The sequence below is a fragment of the Zosterops lateralis genome (assembly GCF_965231275.1).
Source record: "Zosterops lateralis genome assembly, chromosome: 3".
NCBI lineage: Eukaryota > Metazoa > Chordata > Aves > Passeriformes > Zosteropidae > Zosterops > Zosterops lateralis.
This window is the reverse complement of record NC_139764.1, coordinates 31,113,937-31,131,567: the sequence shown is the minus strand read 5'-3', so window position 1 is coordinate 31,131,567 and position 17,631 is coordinate 31,113,937. Positions and strand designations below refer to the sequence as shown.

The 17,631-nt window shown below is 36.1% G+C and overlaps 1 protein-coding gene across 4 annotated transcripts in view; it reads left to right on the top strand.

The window, feature by feature from the left end:
* PPM1B (protein phosphatase, Mg2+/Mn2+ dependent 1B) overlaps positions 1–16,985 on the top strand; it is a 60,137-nt gene extending 43,152 nt beyond the window's left edge. For 3 of the 4 annotated variants that reach the window (XM_083856245.1, XM_083856247.1, XM_083856246.1), the window contains exons 5-7: positions 4,081–4,192; positions 7,339–7,396; positions 13,297–14,341. In XM_083856245.1, the coding sequence (XP_083712371.1) occupies positions 4,081–4,192; positions 7,339–7,396; positions 13,297–13,563 (437 nt within the window). In that variant the 3' untranslated portion in view covers positions 13,564–14,341. Of the gene's footprint in view, positions 1–4,080; positions 4,193–7,338; positions 7,397–13,296; positions 14,342–15,109 lie in introns of those variants that run through there. The other variant, XM_083856248.1, reaches the window with a different exon arrangement.
* Positions 16,986–17,631: the final 646 nt, after the last annotated feature.

The window sequence follows — 17,631 nt, the reverse complement described above, 5'->3', positions numbered from 1 at the left end:
TGCATAAAAGAGTTGTGCCTGACAGTTTGAACTGTCTTTGACTCTAAAAACATAAAGCCTGGTAGGTGTGTTGTGACGCTGATAATATGGATTTGTTTAAAATACCTTCCTAGAGGCTGACTATTCCTTTCAAAAAGCAAATAATGGTGTTTGAACACAAATTAACAAGAACAACATTTAAAAAAGTTAATGAGTTAACAGCTTACAAGTTATATACAGTTGTCTGATAGCCAGTAACAATTATATTTATACCTGTAGTAAAAATATTCTGAAAAAAATAAGGTTGTCTTGGAACTACCGAGCTGCAAAGATAGATGTTATCAAAAAATGCAAACTATGAGTTCTCTTGGATACCCTCCACTTTCACTAAGTGACTAATATAAATCAGGGCAATGTTGGAACTTAGTATAAAATCCTTTGGGGCTTCCTGAAGCAATTTTAGTTTAATCACTGGTGTTTGTTCATAATGAATACACACTGTTCTGTTTCTGTTTTCCTGTGGACCTTAAATCTCAAGCTGAGTGTACCAGCCCATCAAACGTTTTAGGCAACTGGGGTTTTTCACTACTATACATGGGCATTTTAAGTTTTGGCTCAAAGGAGAAAAGCAGTGTTTAAGGCATGCTTTTGTTAGATTTAATAAAACAAAAAAAGAAAAAAAAAAAAAAAAGAAAACCAGTTTAATACTTGCACATGTAACATTTGTACTCTGTACATTCTAAGTGGAATGTTGAGATTTTGTATAATGACTTGAGTTAGTAGTTCCCTAAGATCTTTCCAGAGTTCTTAAAAAAGAATTATTGTCTTAATCTCAAGAGATATTTCTTTATTTTAACAGACTGATTAAAAAGCAAACTCAGCAAGTCATTGTTTACAGAGATTTCCAGTGGAAGAAATATATACCAATACTCTGTTGCTAGTTTGGGTTTTGAGGTTGACAGAATGTGGATAACTGCATTCCAAAGCTGCCACTTGTGGAGTATGCTGAAATACTTAATGAGGTTAAGCTTGTGCCTGAGTCATTTGTGGCTCTGAGCACAACCCTGCTTCTGGTTTGAGTAATTTAATTGGTCCCTCTCCAAAGGAGAGTCACAAAGTTACAGCCTGGTTTGGGTTGGAAGGGACCTTAAATATCTAGTTGCAACGCCACGGACACGGCATCTTCCACAGGCCTTCTGGGCAGTAGTGAGGTTATGCTAGGTCACTCTTTTCTTACTGCCCCTTGCAAATACTGCTTTCTGCTCTCTGTTTTTCAGACATCCAGAGTTTGGTCCCACAAAGAGAAAACTAGTCACAGAAGTCAATTCAGTTCTCTGATATGATTCAGTTTATTTGAAAGGGTGTATCAGTTTATCTGAAAGGGTGAATTGCAGTTAATAACAGACAAACCACAGAACTTCACAAAACCCAAAAAACCACTAACCCCACATGATCTATGTAGGCTTAAACAGTCTTAGTGGTAAATAGTCTGTTAATCCCCTGAGTTGGATAATGCATTTTACATATGTGAAATATATACTGTATATAAACCTGGTTTGTCATAATATGGTAGCTGGGCATGAAAGGAGGTGCTGAAACACGGACAACTTGTATGATGTCTGGCTGGGGACCTGAATTTTATAAAATTGAAGTAAAATGTTAGCTGAGTTTTCAAAATGCCTAACCATGAGTGAAGTGTTAGGCTTTTAGTGAAAAGTGTTCTAGAGATAAAGTAGTAGTCTTTGTAGTGGACTTTCATGGATATATATATATAATTAAATCAGGAATTATTCTTTAAGTATCTGAATTATATTAGCAATTCAAAGCTATCTGTGGGGTTATTCTTAACATCACAGAGATTAAGTTGAAAACTTTGTAAATGCCCATAAATCTGTTTCTGAAAACATTTGGTTTCTTTCTCTAGTGGCCTTTGTCAAGCACATCCACAGTGTGTATTTGCTAACTGATGTGTCATGACAACAGGTCATGCTTGCTCATTTGCTTTATTCTCAATTTTCAATTAGGAAGCTTTTTTTTTTTTTTTTTTTTTTTTTTTTTTTTTTTTTTTTAAGGAAGGGGACAGGTTCTGGATAAAATTACTCACTCTGATACCAGGAAAAGAAAAAGATAATGATTAGTTCATCCGGAATTCTTGCTTTTCCACCTTCTAGAAATGGAGAAAAGATGCTCATGGTTCACTTCAGCACTCCCTAAGAAGTTATTATGCAGTATAAATGTATATGTTTCTAGTACCAAGAAGCATACAGCAATCTTTAGCTGTGATTGCTTTAATTCCTTTTTAAGAAGATACAAGACCCTTATGCTTGCAATAAATATTTAGGAATTGCTTTCTTTTGCAGTTTTTCTTATTATTAATTCTTGGTATTTGTCTACTTTTCTATGCACAGAACCAGATGTGCTCTTGATATAAAAACTATATATTCATAAGAAATGTTTCCTGTCAAATGTGTCTCGGCAAAATTGTTATAGCAGTAGAGTTACTTCTAAGTTGAACTGCACAAAAGGATGCAATTTATAAGAGGGGTTGTGGCTAATTTGTGTGGGTGTGTGTGGAAGAAGTGATCAAAATCCTAAGATTTAGGCGTACTTACTCCGTTTTCATTTGCTAGCCATGATTCATCCTTAATGGATGGATGGATGGATGATAATACTCATCAAGTTTCATAGAACAGTCTTTAATTTTAATTACTTATAGTAATAGTGCACGTATCTTATTCTTTGCAAAAATCGTATGGTGCTGGCTTAAATTGGGATTTAGAAGTGTAATAGTGCCTTATTTGTTACAAGGTAATATAATTATTCTACTAGTGGTTGCTTTGAGGGGCTATAGATCTGCCTCATGCAAAATGGGTGAGTACCTTGCCAAGCACTTTGTTGATCTTGGTAGTCCTAAGAGAAGCCTGAATATTGCTTGCTTCCTAGAGCAGTCATAGACATCAAATAAAGTTTTAATACTAGGAAACTTGAGATGAAGGGTTTGAGGTAGGTAGGTGGTGTGCTTTTCTGCTAACTTAAAAAACTCATAAACTGCAGGCTCCAAGTCAGTCATCCAGAATACAATCAGTTGTAAGAAAATTAAATTATTTCTTTCTTATCTGTGTATAGTAGTCAAGATACAGAATGACTGAAGTTTTTTTAGGAAGATACTTGAGAGGATTTATTCTTAATTCTTCTTAAAAAGATTTTTACATCTAGAACACTATCTACAAGAAATAGCACTCCATTCCTTAGTTTACTTGATTTTCAGAAAAATATCCTCTTAAAAATAGAACATTGGTGTATACAACTCCAAACCTTTTTTTATGCTGTGGTAGTAGTTGAATGAGTAGAGGCTGATGGCTGGAAGCTCACTACATCTGTGAGTGTATACACAGATACTACGCATGTATCTTAACAGTAATCCTAGTGAAAGAGAATATGTGAATATTTACTTCAGTTCAGGCAGTTCTTTTCCAAGCTAGAAGAACTTACTAGCACTGGACTTGACTTGTGTTGTATGTCAGCTTTGAAAATGGAATATAATTTTTAATTATGATTAATATTTATTTAATTATTCCTCATCAGCTCCATATTCTGTTTTGGCCACTTGAGTGCTAATATTATCTATCCATTATCCATCCTCTTGACTGTACGGTGGTCAGTGTGTTTATGCACTGGAGACTGGGGCCTTTGAAGGATCCAAGGTGTTACTCGCAAGGAAGCGTGACAGGATCCCAGGGAAGCACTGTCTTTATGGCATGTAACGTGTTGCACTGCAAGGGGGAGCTAACTGAAACAGACTCCCAGCTGCTGTCTTTTTCCAAGAGAGCAGGCTGCTATCTCCAGGGTATTGCATTCAGTTCACAGTCTGCTTCTGCATTTCTCTTAGAGAGTAAGGTTTGATGCATACTGGAGAGACAGACTATGAATTTAAGCATCTTCCACCATGCAAGGACTGTTAACCTAAAACCTAAAGAATGTTTTTCTGTTTACAAGTAACTTTTTTGTAATGCCTCTCTTAAAAAATGATAATATCTTATATTTCACTGTCTTAGCTATTAATGTGGTATTAACTCAGGGTTTCTTGTGTTTTTAAATTAGAAATTATGGAAAAATCGGGTGAAGAAGGAATGCCTGATCTTGCTCATGTTATTCGTATTTTAACTGCAGAGAATATCCCTAATTTACCACCAGGAGGTGGTTTAGCTGCCAAGTGAGTACAGTACTGGAATTTCTTGAACTGTTAAATTCACTGACACTCTTTCATTTAAATGTTTTCAAGTTTTCTTATTGTAATAGCTATACTCAAATCAAGTTTTTATATTTCAAGCTAGTTTATCTTTTACAGTGTATAAACATGTGTGTCACTTGTTCCTATTCCAGAATGGTAAAGAGGAAACGCATAATCATATTCTGGTATATAACATGAAGTTATTATGTCCATATGGCCATTTCAAAAAATAAAATATATGTATTCTTGGCTTTTTACTACATTACATATATTAAGAGGGATCAAACAACATGAATATCAAAATGCCAGGAGATCAGTTTTCCTCATGTCATGTTTTCCCAACCACTTAATTTTAGGTTTGGAACAGTATTTATTTGCTCAGCAAACATTCTCATATTTTTTTTTTTATTTGTTTAGTCTGAAACTGAATGATAGATAACTGAGAATATTGAACTAGAATATTCCTCTTAAAACTTAACAGGAATAAACCTTCAGAAATGACATTGTTTTTCTGGGGAGCCCAGTGGTGGTGATGTGGCAATCCATAACTTAAGGATTTTAATGAAAAGTATTTAGGATTGCATAAACAATTGTTAATCTGGAATTCTTCAGACAGTAGGACTCATTATTGTTCCCATGCATAGAGCATGTTGTTTCTGGAAGATTCTTATTTTACAAAATATTAACTCCTGTCCTCTGAGTATTTGTGTGTGTGTACATCTATTTTCAGTGCATAGACTTGTTAATGAGCACTGTTTGCCATGATTATATCTTTCTAGCTTTGGAATTAACTGTACATTCTGGGCCTTTTTCTCCACTTGTATGCATTCCAGGCATTCAGGCAAGTTTTGGTGTGCCTGTTCTTGGTGCCTCCCAGCTGCTGCACTATTCTGGACCCTTGACATATAAATCCTGTTTTAATTTGTTGTGATCCAGGTTACATTTTTCATGGACTTGGTTCAGAATTTACATTTTGGTGCCTTTCTCTTCATCTTGACTTTTAAAGTCCTCTGACTTCAGGGATGAACCTGCAGTTTCTTTCAAGAGAATATTATACAGTCTTAAGTAACTTGTTCTTGGTCTCCAAGCTTGGGACAAAGACAGGCAGTGATGTATGTAAGTTCATTTTGCTTGCAGGAAATTAATGGAAGTCTTGGAAAAAATACTACTGCACAACCCAAATCCACATACTGTGCAACTTGAAATCTTTGTCCTAATAGGAGAATATTCTTTTTCTTGAGGTAGTTATCCTGGGATGTTACCAGGTCATGAAGAAGTTACACTTCTTCCTTGTGTTTGAACATCAAGACCTGGCCCAAACAGATTGCAAAAAGATCTTATCTGTGGTTATCATCCATGGTTTTAGCGCCAGTTAAAGTTGCTCCCAATGTTTAGTATGTCTGAGCTGGGAAAATGCAATACAGTGTTACTGTCACTAGATTATGTTTGCAAACCTTAAGAAGCCTTTAAATAAGTCCATTTATATTGACACTGTATAATTCCTTCCTTCAAGCTTCTCACTTATGTACAAGCCCCTGCTGGCCCACTCTTTGAGATGGGAGATGTACAAGTGTCAGCTCTGCTGTGGTCAGCCGATGGTGCTGTTTTATCCTGTAAAATCTTACTCTCCAAAGACTTCTCTGGCTTGTCCCCAACAATCCCCTTGTGATTTTAAATGCTGCCTCAGAAATGGAGATTTGTTGCTGAAGTAAACAAAAGTCCTGAGCTAGTCCACCCTCTGGCCTTAGTAGTTCCACTCAACATCTTGCTCCTGAGTTTTCCTATGAAAGAAAAGCGCAGAGAAATACACTGGTGAAAGAGAGAAAAGTGAATCTAAAAGATAATTCCCAAGGAGCTGACTTTCATGTCTGTTTAAACCCACTGCAGTGGCTAACCTGCTGCTTCTGTGGCAGTCTTGCTTGAACTGTCCAGACATTTTCTGTTACATTGGAGGTGCCTTTGCTTTATGTAGTACAGAGATTTAGTCAGAATTGTGCCATTCCTCTATCACTAAATGCAGAACTAAATGGAGAGAACGATTTCCTCTATCATCAGCAAAAGGGTTCAGTTTCTTTTCTCTGGGAACATCTTCCACCGATTCCAATGGATCCCATACTACCTCAGATATGCAACCTTTCCAGATTTCTTGAATCTGTTCAGAAGGAGCCTCATCAAACTTGCAGCATCCTCAGTATTCTGGGGCAGAAAGTTCTGTTCCATCAAGAGTCATGTGTATTTGAGACATTTGCTGCTGATTTGACCTCTGATGTCTTTGTGCTCTTTAGAAGAGTCAGCAGTTGGTGCCCCTCATTCTTTAAGGCACAAATTTTAGAGATCTTGGTAATTCTCAGACTTAAGAGTCTTAGTCCACGTAGCAGTTCTTTTTTGTTGAAGCTGTCGATAGCTCTGATCGTATTTATTATAGCTGTCTGAATGTTTTCCAGTTTTAATTTTGATTTGAAAATGTGAGTACATAAGCTTTTTTTTGCATCAGAAATCTGTTTATATGATGGGTTTTATTTTTCATGAAATTCTTTGTGCTTATTTTGACTACCTGTGAAAGTGTGACCTTAAGTGGCACTACTACAAAAAAAGTCTACCTAGTGGATTTTTTATTTTAATTTCTACAGTTTGAATAGACAATAGAAAACACATCTCAGGAGTTGTATACTCTGCATACCACACTTCAAATTTTTATAGGCAAGTTATAAGCTGTGAATAAGTAGTAAAGATGGGGAAAAGCTGAACTGTCTTCAAGTTCCACATCCAGAAATAAGGCAAGAAAACCAGCAATTCTTCAAACTTGAATTTTTTATAACAAGCAAAATTATAGGTTTAAATGTTACTCTTGAAAAAATCTGAATATGCAGCTCTAAAAAGAGGTGGACCATGGAGAGGGTAAGGTAAGAAAATGGTTTTACTTTGCTCAGTCTTTACGAATCTTGACCAGTTGTTAGATCCGCAAATTCTTGTTGAAAGTGATAAATACACAGAGTGGGTTCATCTTTTTTAGAAGGCAGATTAAAAGAAGAATACTTTAAATACTTCAAATTGTCTACTTTGATGAAGCTTCTCTCAATGTCTTGAAATCCTTTGTTTTGCTTATTTTTTTTAACTTCTCTTTTTAGGCGTAATATTATTGAAAATGTGTATACTAGGCTGAATCCACACAGAGACAGTGAGGGGGTAAGTTCCTATTTTGTTTGCTATACCTCTTTGTTAATGTGAACATCAAAGCTCTCCTACATTAAGCAAAAATGTTCATCACTAGGAAAAAAGTATTAGAAATACAAGATACATATTGTAGCATAGTGCTAATTTTTACCTTGCTTTGGGTGGATTTGATATAGAAGTTCTTCCTCCAAAAGACAGAAAACTGACATTCAATTCTGAAAGACTTCTTAAACACCTAAATGACTACCACTTTCTCAGTTTTCAAACCTCTGAGGCAACAGTGCAGGGTTTTTCTAAACTATTGTTTATAATGGTAGAAAATTAGTAGTCAGCAAATCTACTACTTAACTGGCTGTTATGTCTGCTGTCCAAAAATGTAGTACAAGAGGGTGCAAACACACTTCCTGTTGTCTTCTGTAAGAAGGCCTCGGTACACTGAATATAAAAGATTACAAGACTAATAATAATTATTTTTATTGCATTTACACTACCTTTTCATGTCTCATTCTACTGGTCTAAGGAAAAGTAATTTTAGATTACTTCAGTTATGATTTCTAAAATGGCTTACATTCTTCTTCCCGTTTCTTGTGAAGTTGAATTTTACGTAGTATGCTGAAATATGGTTTATTGTACCTCTAAACCTGATAATTAGGTAGCAGTTAATATTAGTGTAAGTAATAACTGGTGTTTCTATCAACTGTGGTTAAATTTGTTTAAAAGATGTGGAAAACTGAAGAACTGATAAAAAACATCAGTGCTTGTACCCATTGTCATTTCCTGTACAGTTTATGTGAACTGTTTTGTGGAAGTACCATTCCTATTCTAGTAAATCCTATGTAATATTTTTTCTTCTGAGATGGCTACAAGGTTCTCAGTCAGATAGTTATTACAGTGAATGGTGTTACACTTGAAATATCTTGAAATTATCAATTGTGCACCATGAGATAGTAAGTACACAGTCTCACTACAATTGTTACTGTGTCTTTACTGTTTTCCTCTTCTCTTAACTGCCTATACTTGATTTCCTATCTTCAGTTAGAAAGCTTGTGTGGGTGGAAGGGGCCACTATTCTGTTAGCATACAAATGGAGAAGAAATTTCTTAACTTCTTAGGTTTTTAGGATTTGTTCCTTTGTCTAGTTTGAAAGTGATAGGATATACTTCTTCCATTTCACTTTCAAGAAATGGTGCAACAATACCCCAAACCAAGATACACAAAATTTTCCGCTTTTCAGCTTCTTTAGTCCCTCAGGAAACTCTGTACCTCTATCAGCCTGCTACTACTTTTTCTATTTAGCCAGAACTTCCCCGGCTTTTTGGGAAAAAGTTATTGGTATATGAGACTTATTTAAAAATTCAATAAAAATTGAAACAGCATATTGATATTTTGAGAAAAAAACCCCGAAAGTTTGTCTAATGGTTACATTTTAGAAATGTTATATGCCACAGTTGCATTTTTGGTGCACCTCTTCTAAGTCTAGATTTACTTCTCAATAGCCCTGCAAGTTTGCTGAAAATCCTAACATGCAGTAAAGCATCTGTTTGTCTATTGGCTCCTTTTCAGGAAATGTTTGTGCATCATCCATTTTAATTTAATAAAATGAGGTAGCTAACCTAAATATGCATTTTGCTCATAAAAGCATATACCATTAACTGCTTTGACCTTTCTTGCCATTAAAATCCCTGAGTAGTTGGTCTGAGTTGTAAACAGTAGATTGCAGTCTGCTTCCTAAATTTTTATTTTGTTACAGAAGTGCAACTAGAGTGGTTTAAATTCTAGTTCAGTCTTGTGATAGCTTGTCATTTGCCAGTCAGCACCTTTCACCCTATGTGATATTGGCCCAGAGCAGTTTGAGAGGATGAGCTCCCCCTTGGTGAAGGGTACAATTCCTGTTTGCATCTTCCCAGCAAGTTACCTTAATGTCCTTGAAGTGGGTGAATCTAGTGGGCCTCATCTCTGAGACAATGAAAACATTACTTTTTTGCTGGTCTTACTCAGTTTCAGGTGTATGTGTGGTGATCTTGTAGCCTTCTGAACTGGATACTGTAGTGTCCAGAGATGTAAAGTGGAGGAAGCTGTTCAGTTATTCAACATCAGACTCTTCAGAATGTATCATAAAATGATAATGTTGCTACACTTCTCACATTTAAACAGTAAGCAAAGGTAGGAAGGAAACAAACAGTATATCCCAATGATGACATTGCCAAGTCTGGCTAATGATCCTCCTGTTTAAATTAGTAGGAGGCAGATGTTTATATGAAAAAATAGATGCTAGAGACATGGATGCTGAGTCTGCAGAGCACAAAGGTGACTTGCACCTGAGCATCCTTCCCCATGTGTAGTTAACAGTGCACCCGTGTCTGCTGAAAGTGGGTGTTGGGCAGAATTCTTCTGGTACTGACTGGAAACTCAGTCATCTGCCATCTTACGGTTGTATATAAGGCTAGAGCAATTGTTATCATGCAAAATAATAATGTAGTTAGTTGCTAAAATATTAATGCAAATGATCAAAAAGCCCTCTCCAAACCACACAAACAACAACCCAAACAATCAGATTAACATTTGCAATTAAGAATATGGCTTCCTTCTAAAGACTATACATTTTAGCATGTAACAATTTTAAAATAGTTACCGTGAGTTCCTGTGAACTGGATCATAATAGCTTTGCAAGATATTTCTTATTGTTTAAGTGAAAACCTTGGTTGTCTCTCTGTCTAGGTTAGCTTAGTTTTACTCAGCACTGTAAACATTTCAGGTAGTGTTGCACTTAGATTTTTTTTTTTTTTTCCTTTTTGGTTATCCAAACTAGTAATAGTATATTTTTATTCTTCACATGTGTGTTTTCTGAGAAACTTTAACATAGAGCCCAAATAAGGAGATGTCATGCAGAGCAAGAGTCTGAGAAATAAAAGAATCCTTACTACAGCAGTATTCAGAGATCACTAGTCGGGCTTGAGGGTGTAGCAGTCCTAAGTTTTTTCTGCTAGGAATCTCAGCAGATTGCAAGTATTTTATACATCTGGGGCTGGAGAGAGCCCTGTGCTGCAGTCACAATGAACAACTTTACCATGGTTTAAGCAGAGACTTCTGCAATGAATGTGATGGCTTGTGCCTTTGCAAATATGAGCGAAAGCACAGGACTCTCTCATGTATTGTAACCTGATGCTTTCAGATCTTCAAAGGGAATTTAAAAGAATGTATTCATAGCTAAATAATTGTTAGCACTTCGATGTCACAATACCACTGAAGAGTTGTTCTACTTCCGGTGTTCAAGTACTGCTCTTTCTCTGTGACTCTACTTTTCTCTGCCCATTTTAATTTTTTGATGTGTTCATAAGACTAGGAGACTACAATCCAATTAGATTACTTCACTGTATGTATATATCCTTAAACACAAGGAACATGTTTAAATTACAGTGGCTGTGTTAATAGTTCCAGTGGCATTTGCTTAAAGCTGCTTTTAAACATCTTATTTAAAATCAATCATGTTTCTCTCTTATTTTTACTAATAATACACACTGGCAGTTGGCTGAACCAAATCGTATGCTACACATGAAGTGTAAATGGACACAACTTATACACCATTCTCACAACATCATAAATCCAGTCTTGAACACATAGCAGCCCTTTTTATTCACATATTTTAATAGCACAAAACTTATGTAAAAATTGTGAATGCTCATGTTGAATATAGCTAGCACAAATTTATTCTTGATTTTATGGTCGGTAGCACTTCAGTTGAATTGAAATGTGAAGGAAGACAAATGCTGCCCTGCACAATAACCATACTTTCCAGGGACCTGTTCTAGCCATACATCATTAGAGAGAAATCTGTCCATATAATGTATAATATATAAAATAAGCAGTTTCTGTCCTACTGTCTGTGAGGTTTCTTGTCTGTTAGGACTGAGGGACACAAGGGAAGCACAAAATAGCCTGCTGTAAAATAGGGTGCAACACCATGCAGGATGTGAGTTTGAATATCAAACGCTAACAGCATTGCTAATTCAACTCCTACCAGCATTTGAATTGCCCAGGAGCCTCAGGGCTGCTATTATATTGCTTATTGCTTTTACTCTTCAGTGTTGCATGGAGCAAAATTATTCACTTCAGCCTGCCAAAGGAATTTTTAAAGATCTCTCTATTGTGAAATGTGGAAATTTCAGGGTGTATCTGTGCTAATGTCAACCTCAGAGCAAAACTGATGGAGTAGACGAAATATGGAATTTAAATCTTGTCTGAATTTTAAAAAACTGGAAGTCTTTGGCTATGTTGCCCTGTTTAATATTAGCTAGATATATATATAACTCAGATTTTTTTTCCTTGTCAAACCAAGGAGCAGGATACGTCTGTAGCCTCTTCTTGGTGCCCTGGGTTTTTGCTGACATTGTGCTTACAAGGCATTAAAGCAGTTCCACTTCATACATTAAAACTACCTCCTTTATCTTGCTTCCCCTCACTGTGCTCATGAAGAGAAGAGAGTATTGAATTCTTGAATATTCTCTTGAATATTTTCATATTTCAATATGTACATGTGTTTGTACATGGGAGTCAAAACATCTCAAACTAAGACCAGCACATCACTGTGAAAGTATGTCTCTTATTTCCTGAAGAAATTAAACTTACAGGGATGCCATTGTATGCAGTAATACTCATTTTTGTGGTAAAATCATCCCCATTTTAACTTGGACTGTGCTAATTGCTCTTGGGACTTTTATTCCAGCAACATTACACAGAGCATGCAAAGTCTTACTGATCCCAAGGTATTTTCTCAATATTGCTATTAAGCTTGTAAATGAAGGGCAGCAGTACTTGTAGTTAGGAAGCTTTTGGACTACATGACAATAAAATGAGGTCAGCATGAAAACAAGGCAGTCTGGATTTTGCTTCTAATGTCTTGCAAAATCTGCTAGCTTCCACGGATAGTTTCATTTGTCTAGATTGGTAAGTTGCTACATATTAATAATTTAAAATGTACTCATCCCTTAGAGCAACAGTACTGCTTAAGCACTTGAAAGTGAAACTACCTAGTGTCAAAGCAATGTAGCAGATGTGCATGTCTGTCACCAAAAAACACAAAACTTTTTCAAATGAAGCCTTGTAACCAAGCAGCTCATTTGCTGAGGAGACTTCCGTTCCTTAACCAGCACTCAACACTCAGATTTTGTGCTCTAGGTTCTTAGGTTTGACATTAAATAACTGTTCTACCTGCTGGTTTTTCTAGGCAATACACAATCTGTCCAAAGTGTGTCTTATGTTGTTCAAATACTAGCATTTCCCATGCTCATGGGTAGCTGCTTGCTTCTTTTCTGGCAGCATCGTGCATGCAAAAAATCAGAGTGTTCACTAAAACTCTGAGCATTTATTTTGATGTGATGCTTCAACTAAATTGCTATCAGTAGAGTTATATGTTCTCTGAGTTTTTCACAGAACTGTGCTGCTACTGGCTGTGCAGAAGTTCACAATTAAATATATTGACCTGGTGGCTAAAGAAGCTTAAATTTTCAAAGTTTTCCACTGATAAATGACCCAAATTGTGGCGGGTATTTATCAAAGACATTTGAAATAAAGATGGAGTTAATGGGGACGAGGTACTTTGACTGGCTCAAAATGAACTGAAATTATTAAAACTGCTGGTTTTATAGTTATCATTTCTTAAATTCTGTTGTTTAAAAGGATGAACATGAAATACATTGTTCTAAGTTGTATGTTGCTAATAAGGTGGTTTACATTCAAATAGAGATGTTTTCTCAGTTTGAAAGAAAGATTGGTTTTTCGGTTTGCCTTTTTTTTTTTTTTTTTTTTTTTTTTTTTTTTTTTTTTTTTTTTTTTTTTTTTTTTTTTTTAAATGTGGTTAGAAAACCTTTTAGTTTAACTACTGATCTTTTTGGGGTGTTGAATCTCAACCGAAGGAGCCCGGCGCGGCCGAGGAAGGCGGAACGCAGGGGAGGTTGGTGGAGGCGCTGAGGCAGATGCGGATTAATCATAGGGGCAACTACCGCCACCTGCTGGAGGAGATGCTGGCCGGGTACCGCCTGGCGCAGCTGCCGGGCCCGGGGCCGCCCCAGGACTCGGCGGGCCCCGACCCGCCCCCGCCCCGCGCCGGCCCCGCACCAACAGCGGCAGCGGCACCGCGCCCGCCCGCGGGCGGCGACCAGAGCGGCCAGCAGCACGCCTGACTCACTGCGAGCCAGCGCCCTGCTCTGCCCCCATCGCAGCCTTGGGCACTGCCGCCCTGGAAGACTGTCTGGCTTTGCTGTAGTTATGTGCACAGATTGTCTATTCGGAGCTCTTGCTTCCTTAGAAGTTCAGCTACTCTGGGATGTTACAGTAATTGCATCCGAAGTTGTGTAGCAAGATTTAACTTCCCGTTTGAGATCTGGATTTTCTTTTTTCAAGTCGTGTGTCACCAACAGAAGGAATCTAACATGAGTACGCAGAGAGGCATTTTAAAGCATTTTCTTTTGAGAACATTATTAAATAATAGTTTTGGTGGTATGTGTTTGCTCATTGTAAAGTACATCTTAGTTGTATCCTTTGTGCAATTTAATTGAACAAATATCTTCTACAAATTCTTCAGGCTGTTTTTTTTTTCCCAGCGTCATGTACTGCATGTTTGTGTTTGGTTTGTGTATAATTTCTATTACAGCTAAATTACAAAAGCTGTTACATTTTAGGTTTTCACTTATGAAATGTTTGGTTTATTTTTTTTCAGTTTAGATTGTATTCAGTGTTCATCATAAATACTGATTTTTCTAGACAATGGTATTATTACTTCTCAGGTTGTAGCATAGCATATATCCAGAAATGAAAATGTACTTAAATTTAGTACCTAGTGTCAAGTTACAATAATTTGTGATCCACTGAAAATAAAGAATATGCTGTGGAATAATATCTGTATGCATATTGAGTCTTTTAAGTGAGTAATAAACCTTCTTTGAAGTGTTACCATTCTGACATGACTTGAAACTTCATAGCTTCTGGTGTGAACTCATGGTGTTCATTAGTTTCTACAAAGCTTTGAGTGATGTTGGGTTTGGAGCATTCATCATAATCCTGTATTTGGGCAACATTTCTCAGGTTCAAGCTAAATATCAGCCATATAAATGAATAAACTATTCTTCTAAAGTTTGCTTTCTGCCAAATCTTTTCCTTGTCTCTTGGGGTACAGTACATACGCCTACCTCCATTTGGGTAGGTACTGGGACTTTGCAGTAGTGGTAGCTCATCTGCTAGAAGGGAAATCTGGAAGTCTTGTTGCAGTTGTCAGTTCATAACATAACACTTGCATGAAAATATAATTGTTCAAAATAGGTACACATTTCACCACCTTAATGAAAATGACCCTATGGGAATTTCTTTTGGACCAGGAATAACTGAGGAGCTGAGTTCTGTAGTATTTTGTAGAGCTTTTTTTTGTTTTGTAGTCCACAGATGTAGTATGTATTGATAGTTGTGATTTAGTATAATTTTAGGTAAATCTTGGTTTTAAAGAGTTCTGCTATAAGACCTTTACTGGATTCCTGTTCTATAAAAGTAAATTCCATCATGATGTTGACAAATAGGAAGTGTATGTGTGGAAGTGGACAGGTATGGAAAAGAAGGAAAATGTTTTCTGTCTTACACTAATAATCTTCTTTATTATGCCACTGAAATCCAAAGTGCAACAAAATGTTTTCATTTGTATTGGTGAGTAGTAATGTTTCTCCTCTTCTTTTCCTGTAGGGTTCTGGAGATCTAGAAGATCCGTGGTAGCCTTACAAATCTGCTAAAATGCTTTTGATTCTGAAAGGGGGAAAAAACTTTTAAATCTGATTTCTTCAATACAAGGGAAAATTTCTGGTGGATTTCCAACATTTTGTGAAATGGGCAGAAAGATATTAGAATTTTCCATCATTTGTTCATTTTTGTGTTTTCTCTGATATTGCCACTCTTAGCATTGCCTGTACTACAGTATTTTTACCAGCCTCAGGCATACTGGTTACATCTGTAATGAACTTTGGCCCTAAAAAAGAAGGAAGGAAGGAATATTCTCTCAGCAGATCGGTGTATGTACCTGAGGTGCACGGGATTGTAGGTGTTCTCTGAAGATACACTGTGGCTTAAAACATGCAACACACAAGCATGAGAGAGAGTACAAGTAATTGTTTGAGATGTTTCTTATTTCACTTTACCGAGTTGGAAGGCTTTGCAGCTCTGTGGCTTGGAAGTAATTTCAATTGGGCAATACGCTATCAGATGTGTTTTTTTGGGGTTTTTTTGTTTAAATTTTCCAGTTTTACCTGTATTACCAAACCGTTAGGTTTCCCTGCGGTGTCCAAATTGTGATACGTTGCCTACTGCTTGCTTGAAGATAAGTGTATTTGGCAATAATATATGAAGATTCTAGGCATCTAAAACCAGTAAGAATTTTACGCATGTGTACAACACACCCTTCAACTCTTGCTAGAGAAAATCTTTTTTAAAAAAACCAAACTGGTGAATTTATAGTTAGTAGTGACTTGCTTTGACATCTCTCACAGCTGCAGGTTTTTTTAAAAATGCTGAAAATTTGCCTTTATTATAATGTAAATTGTGATTATTTTTTTTGTTCTATATGTGGTTTTCTATAGTTTTTTGATTTTTTTCAGCTTAAGATACAGACAGAAGTCTTGTGTAATATGGGTATAATTTTTAATTGTTTGCATTATTTTCGAAGTTCAAATTATCACTTTGAGATTACTATAAATACACTTAAAATTATCTATTTTAAATTAAGAAAATATTAGAGATATTTTCATGGGTTCAATGACCTTTCATTTTATAAGCAATGGGCATGGTACAGAGTGGCTGTCATGTAAGGTACTTGAAGATTCTTAGTTTAATTCTATTTTTGCAATAACCTTGACTTTTTTTCTGACTTCTTTGAGTTGTGCATGTAATGAGTCCAGTAAATGCTGAAAATGGGGAAGAGTAAAGTATTTATCTAAAATAAAAGCTATTGGGGAGGGGAAACAATGAATGTATCCATCTGTATATGATTTACATGCTGTGGATGCCTTGTAAACATTTTCCTATTTGTTTAAACTGTGTTTCAGCGAGGATGTAATTGCCCTTGTGTGTAGTTTTAAGCTAATGACAGTCATCAACTGGTTTTGTGTGAAATTAAATTCATGGTATTTTTCTGTAACTTTATCCCCATGGTGAGTCTGTAAAAACCACATGCTCTTTCATACTGATGCCGAAGGCCAGCTTTTCCAGTCATTTTAAGTAATTTTGATTCATTGTGTATCAGATTTTTTTTTTTTTTTTTTTTTTTTTTTTTTTTTTTTGTCTAGAGAGGATTATTGCCACAATATATTTTATTTATTCATTAGATTTTAGCCTTGTAAGTTAAAGTGTTTTAAATGATGATGTTAACAGGTATTTGTCCCTTTACTGGTTTTTTTGGGGTTGTTAAAAGATAGGGAATGAAGAATGCAAAATGGTTTATTGTTCAGACTGTCCGCTCTGGTCCAACCCTGTACTGATAGTACCTTCCCAGTATGATATTGTGATGTTTCATACAATACAGTGAACATAACCAACTTGTTATCTTCAATAAAGGATTGCTAAAACAGTGTGACATGCTTTCTATTTTCTTGGGAGGGACTTACTAAGAGGATGTTAGTGTTCCATATAAAAAGATAACTCAGTAAGATTTATGAGGTCTCTTAGTTGAAGGATTTTTCTGTTTGTTCTGTAGCAGATGCGCCCCTTCATCTCAGAAGATCACAAGTCTCAAAGTGGGCTTCTCTGTGGGAGGAAGGAAAGGGCAAACAACATTTAGTGCTCCTAGGACAAATCCATCGCAAGTTCACCTGGAGTCTTAGTCCAGCTATGGGAGAGTATTCATTTAAAGACTAAAAATTGAGATTAAACTTGACTTTTTGGTCAACTCATTTCTTGAAGTTTCTTAAAGATCTGAGCTTAAACCTGTGATATTTCACTGTTGCACAGTTTTGAATAGAAAATTCTCTGATGCTAATGCTTTCATGTTAGAACTTTTACGGATTTTTTTTTTTAACTTTTACAGATTTTTTTTTCCAACTTACTAATGTAGTTTTTTAGCTGAGTGGAAAAGGAGAATGGAATCCTCCATGGTGTTGATACTTCAGGGTAATAACCTGCCTAAACAGTTAGTGTTAGTGTAGAATGAGGATCTTTACAAACAACCCGAAGATTTTTTGAGTCTACGAATCTGTAACTTCTTTGAACTTTCTTGCTGG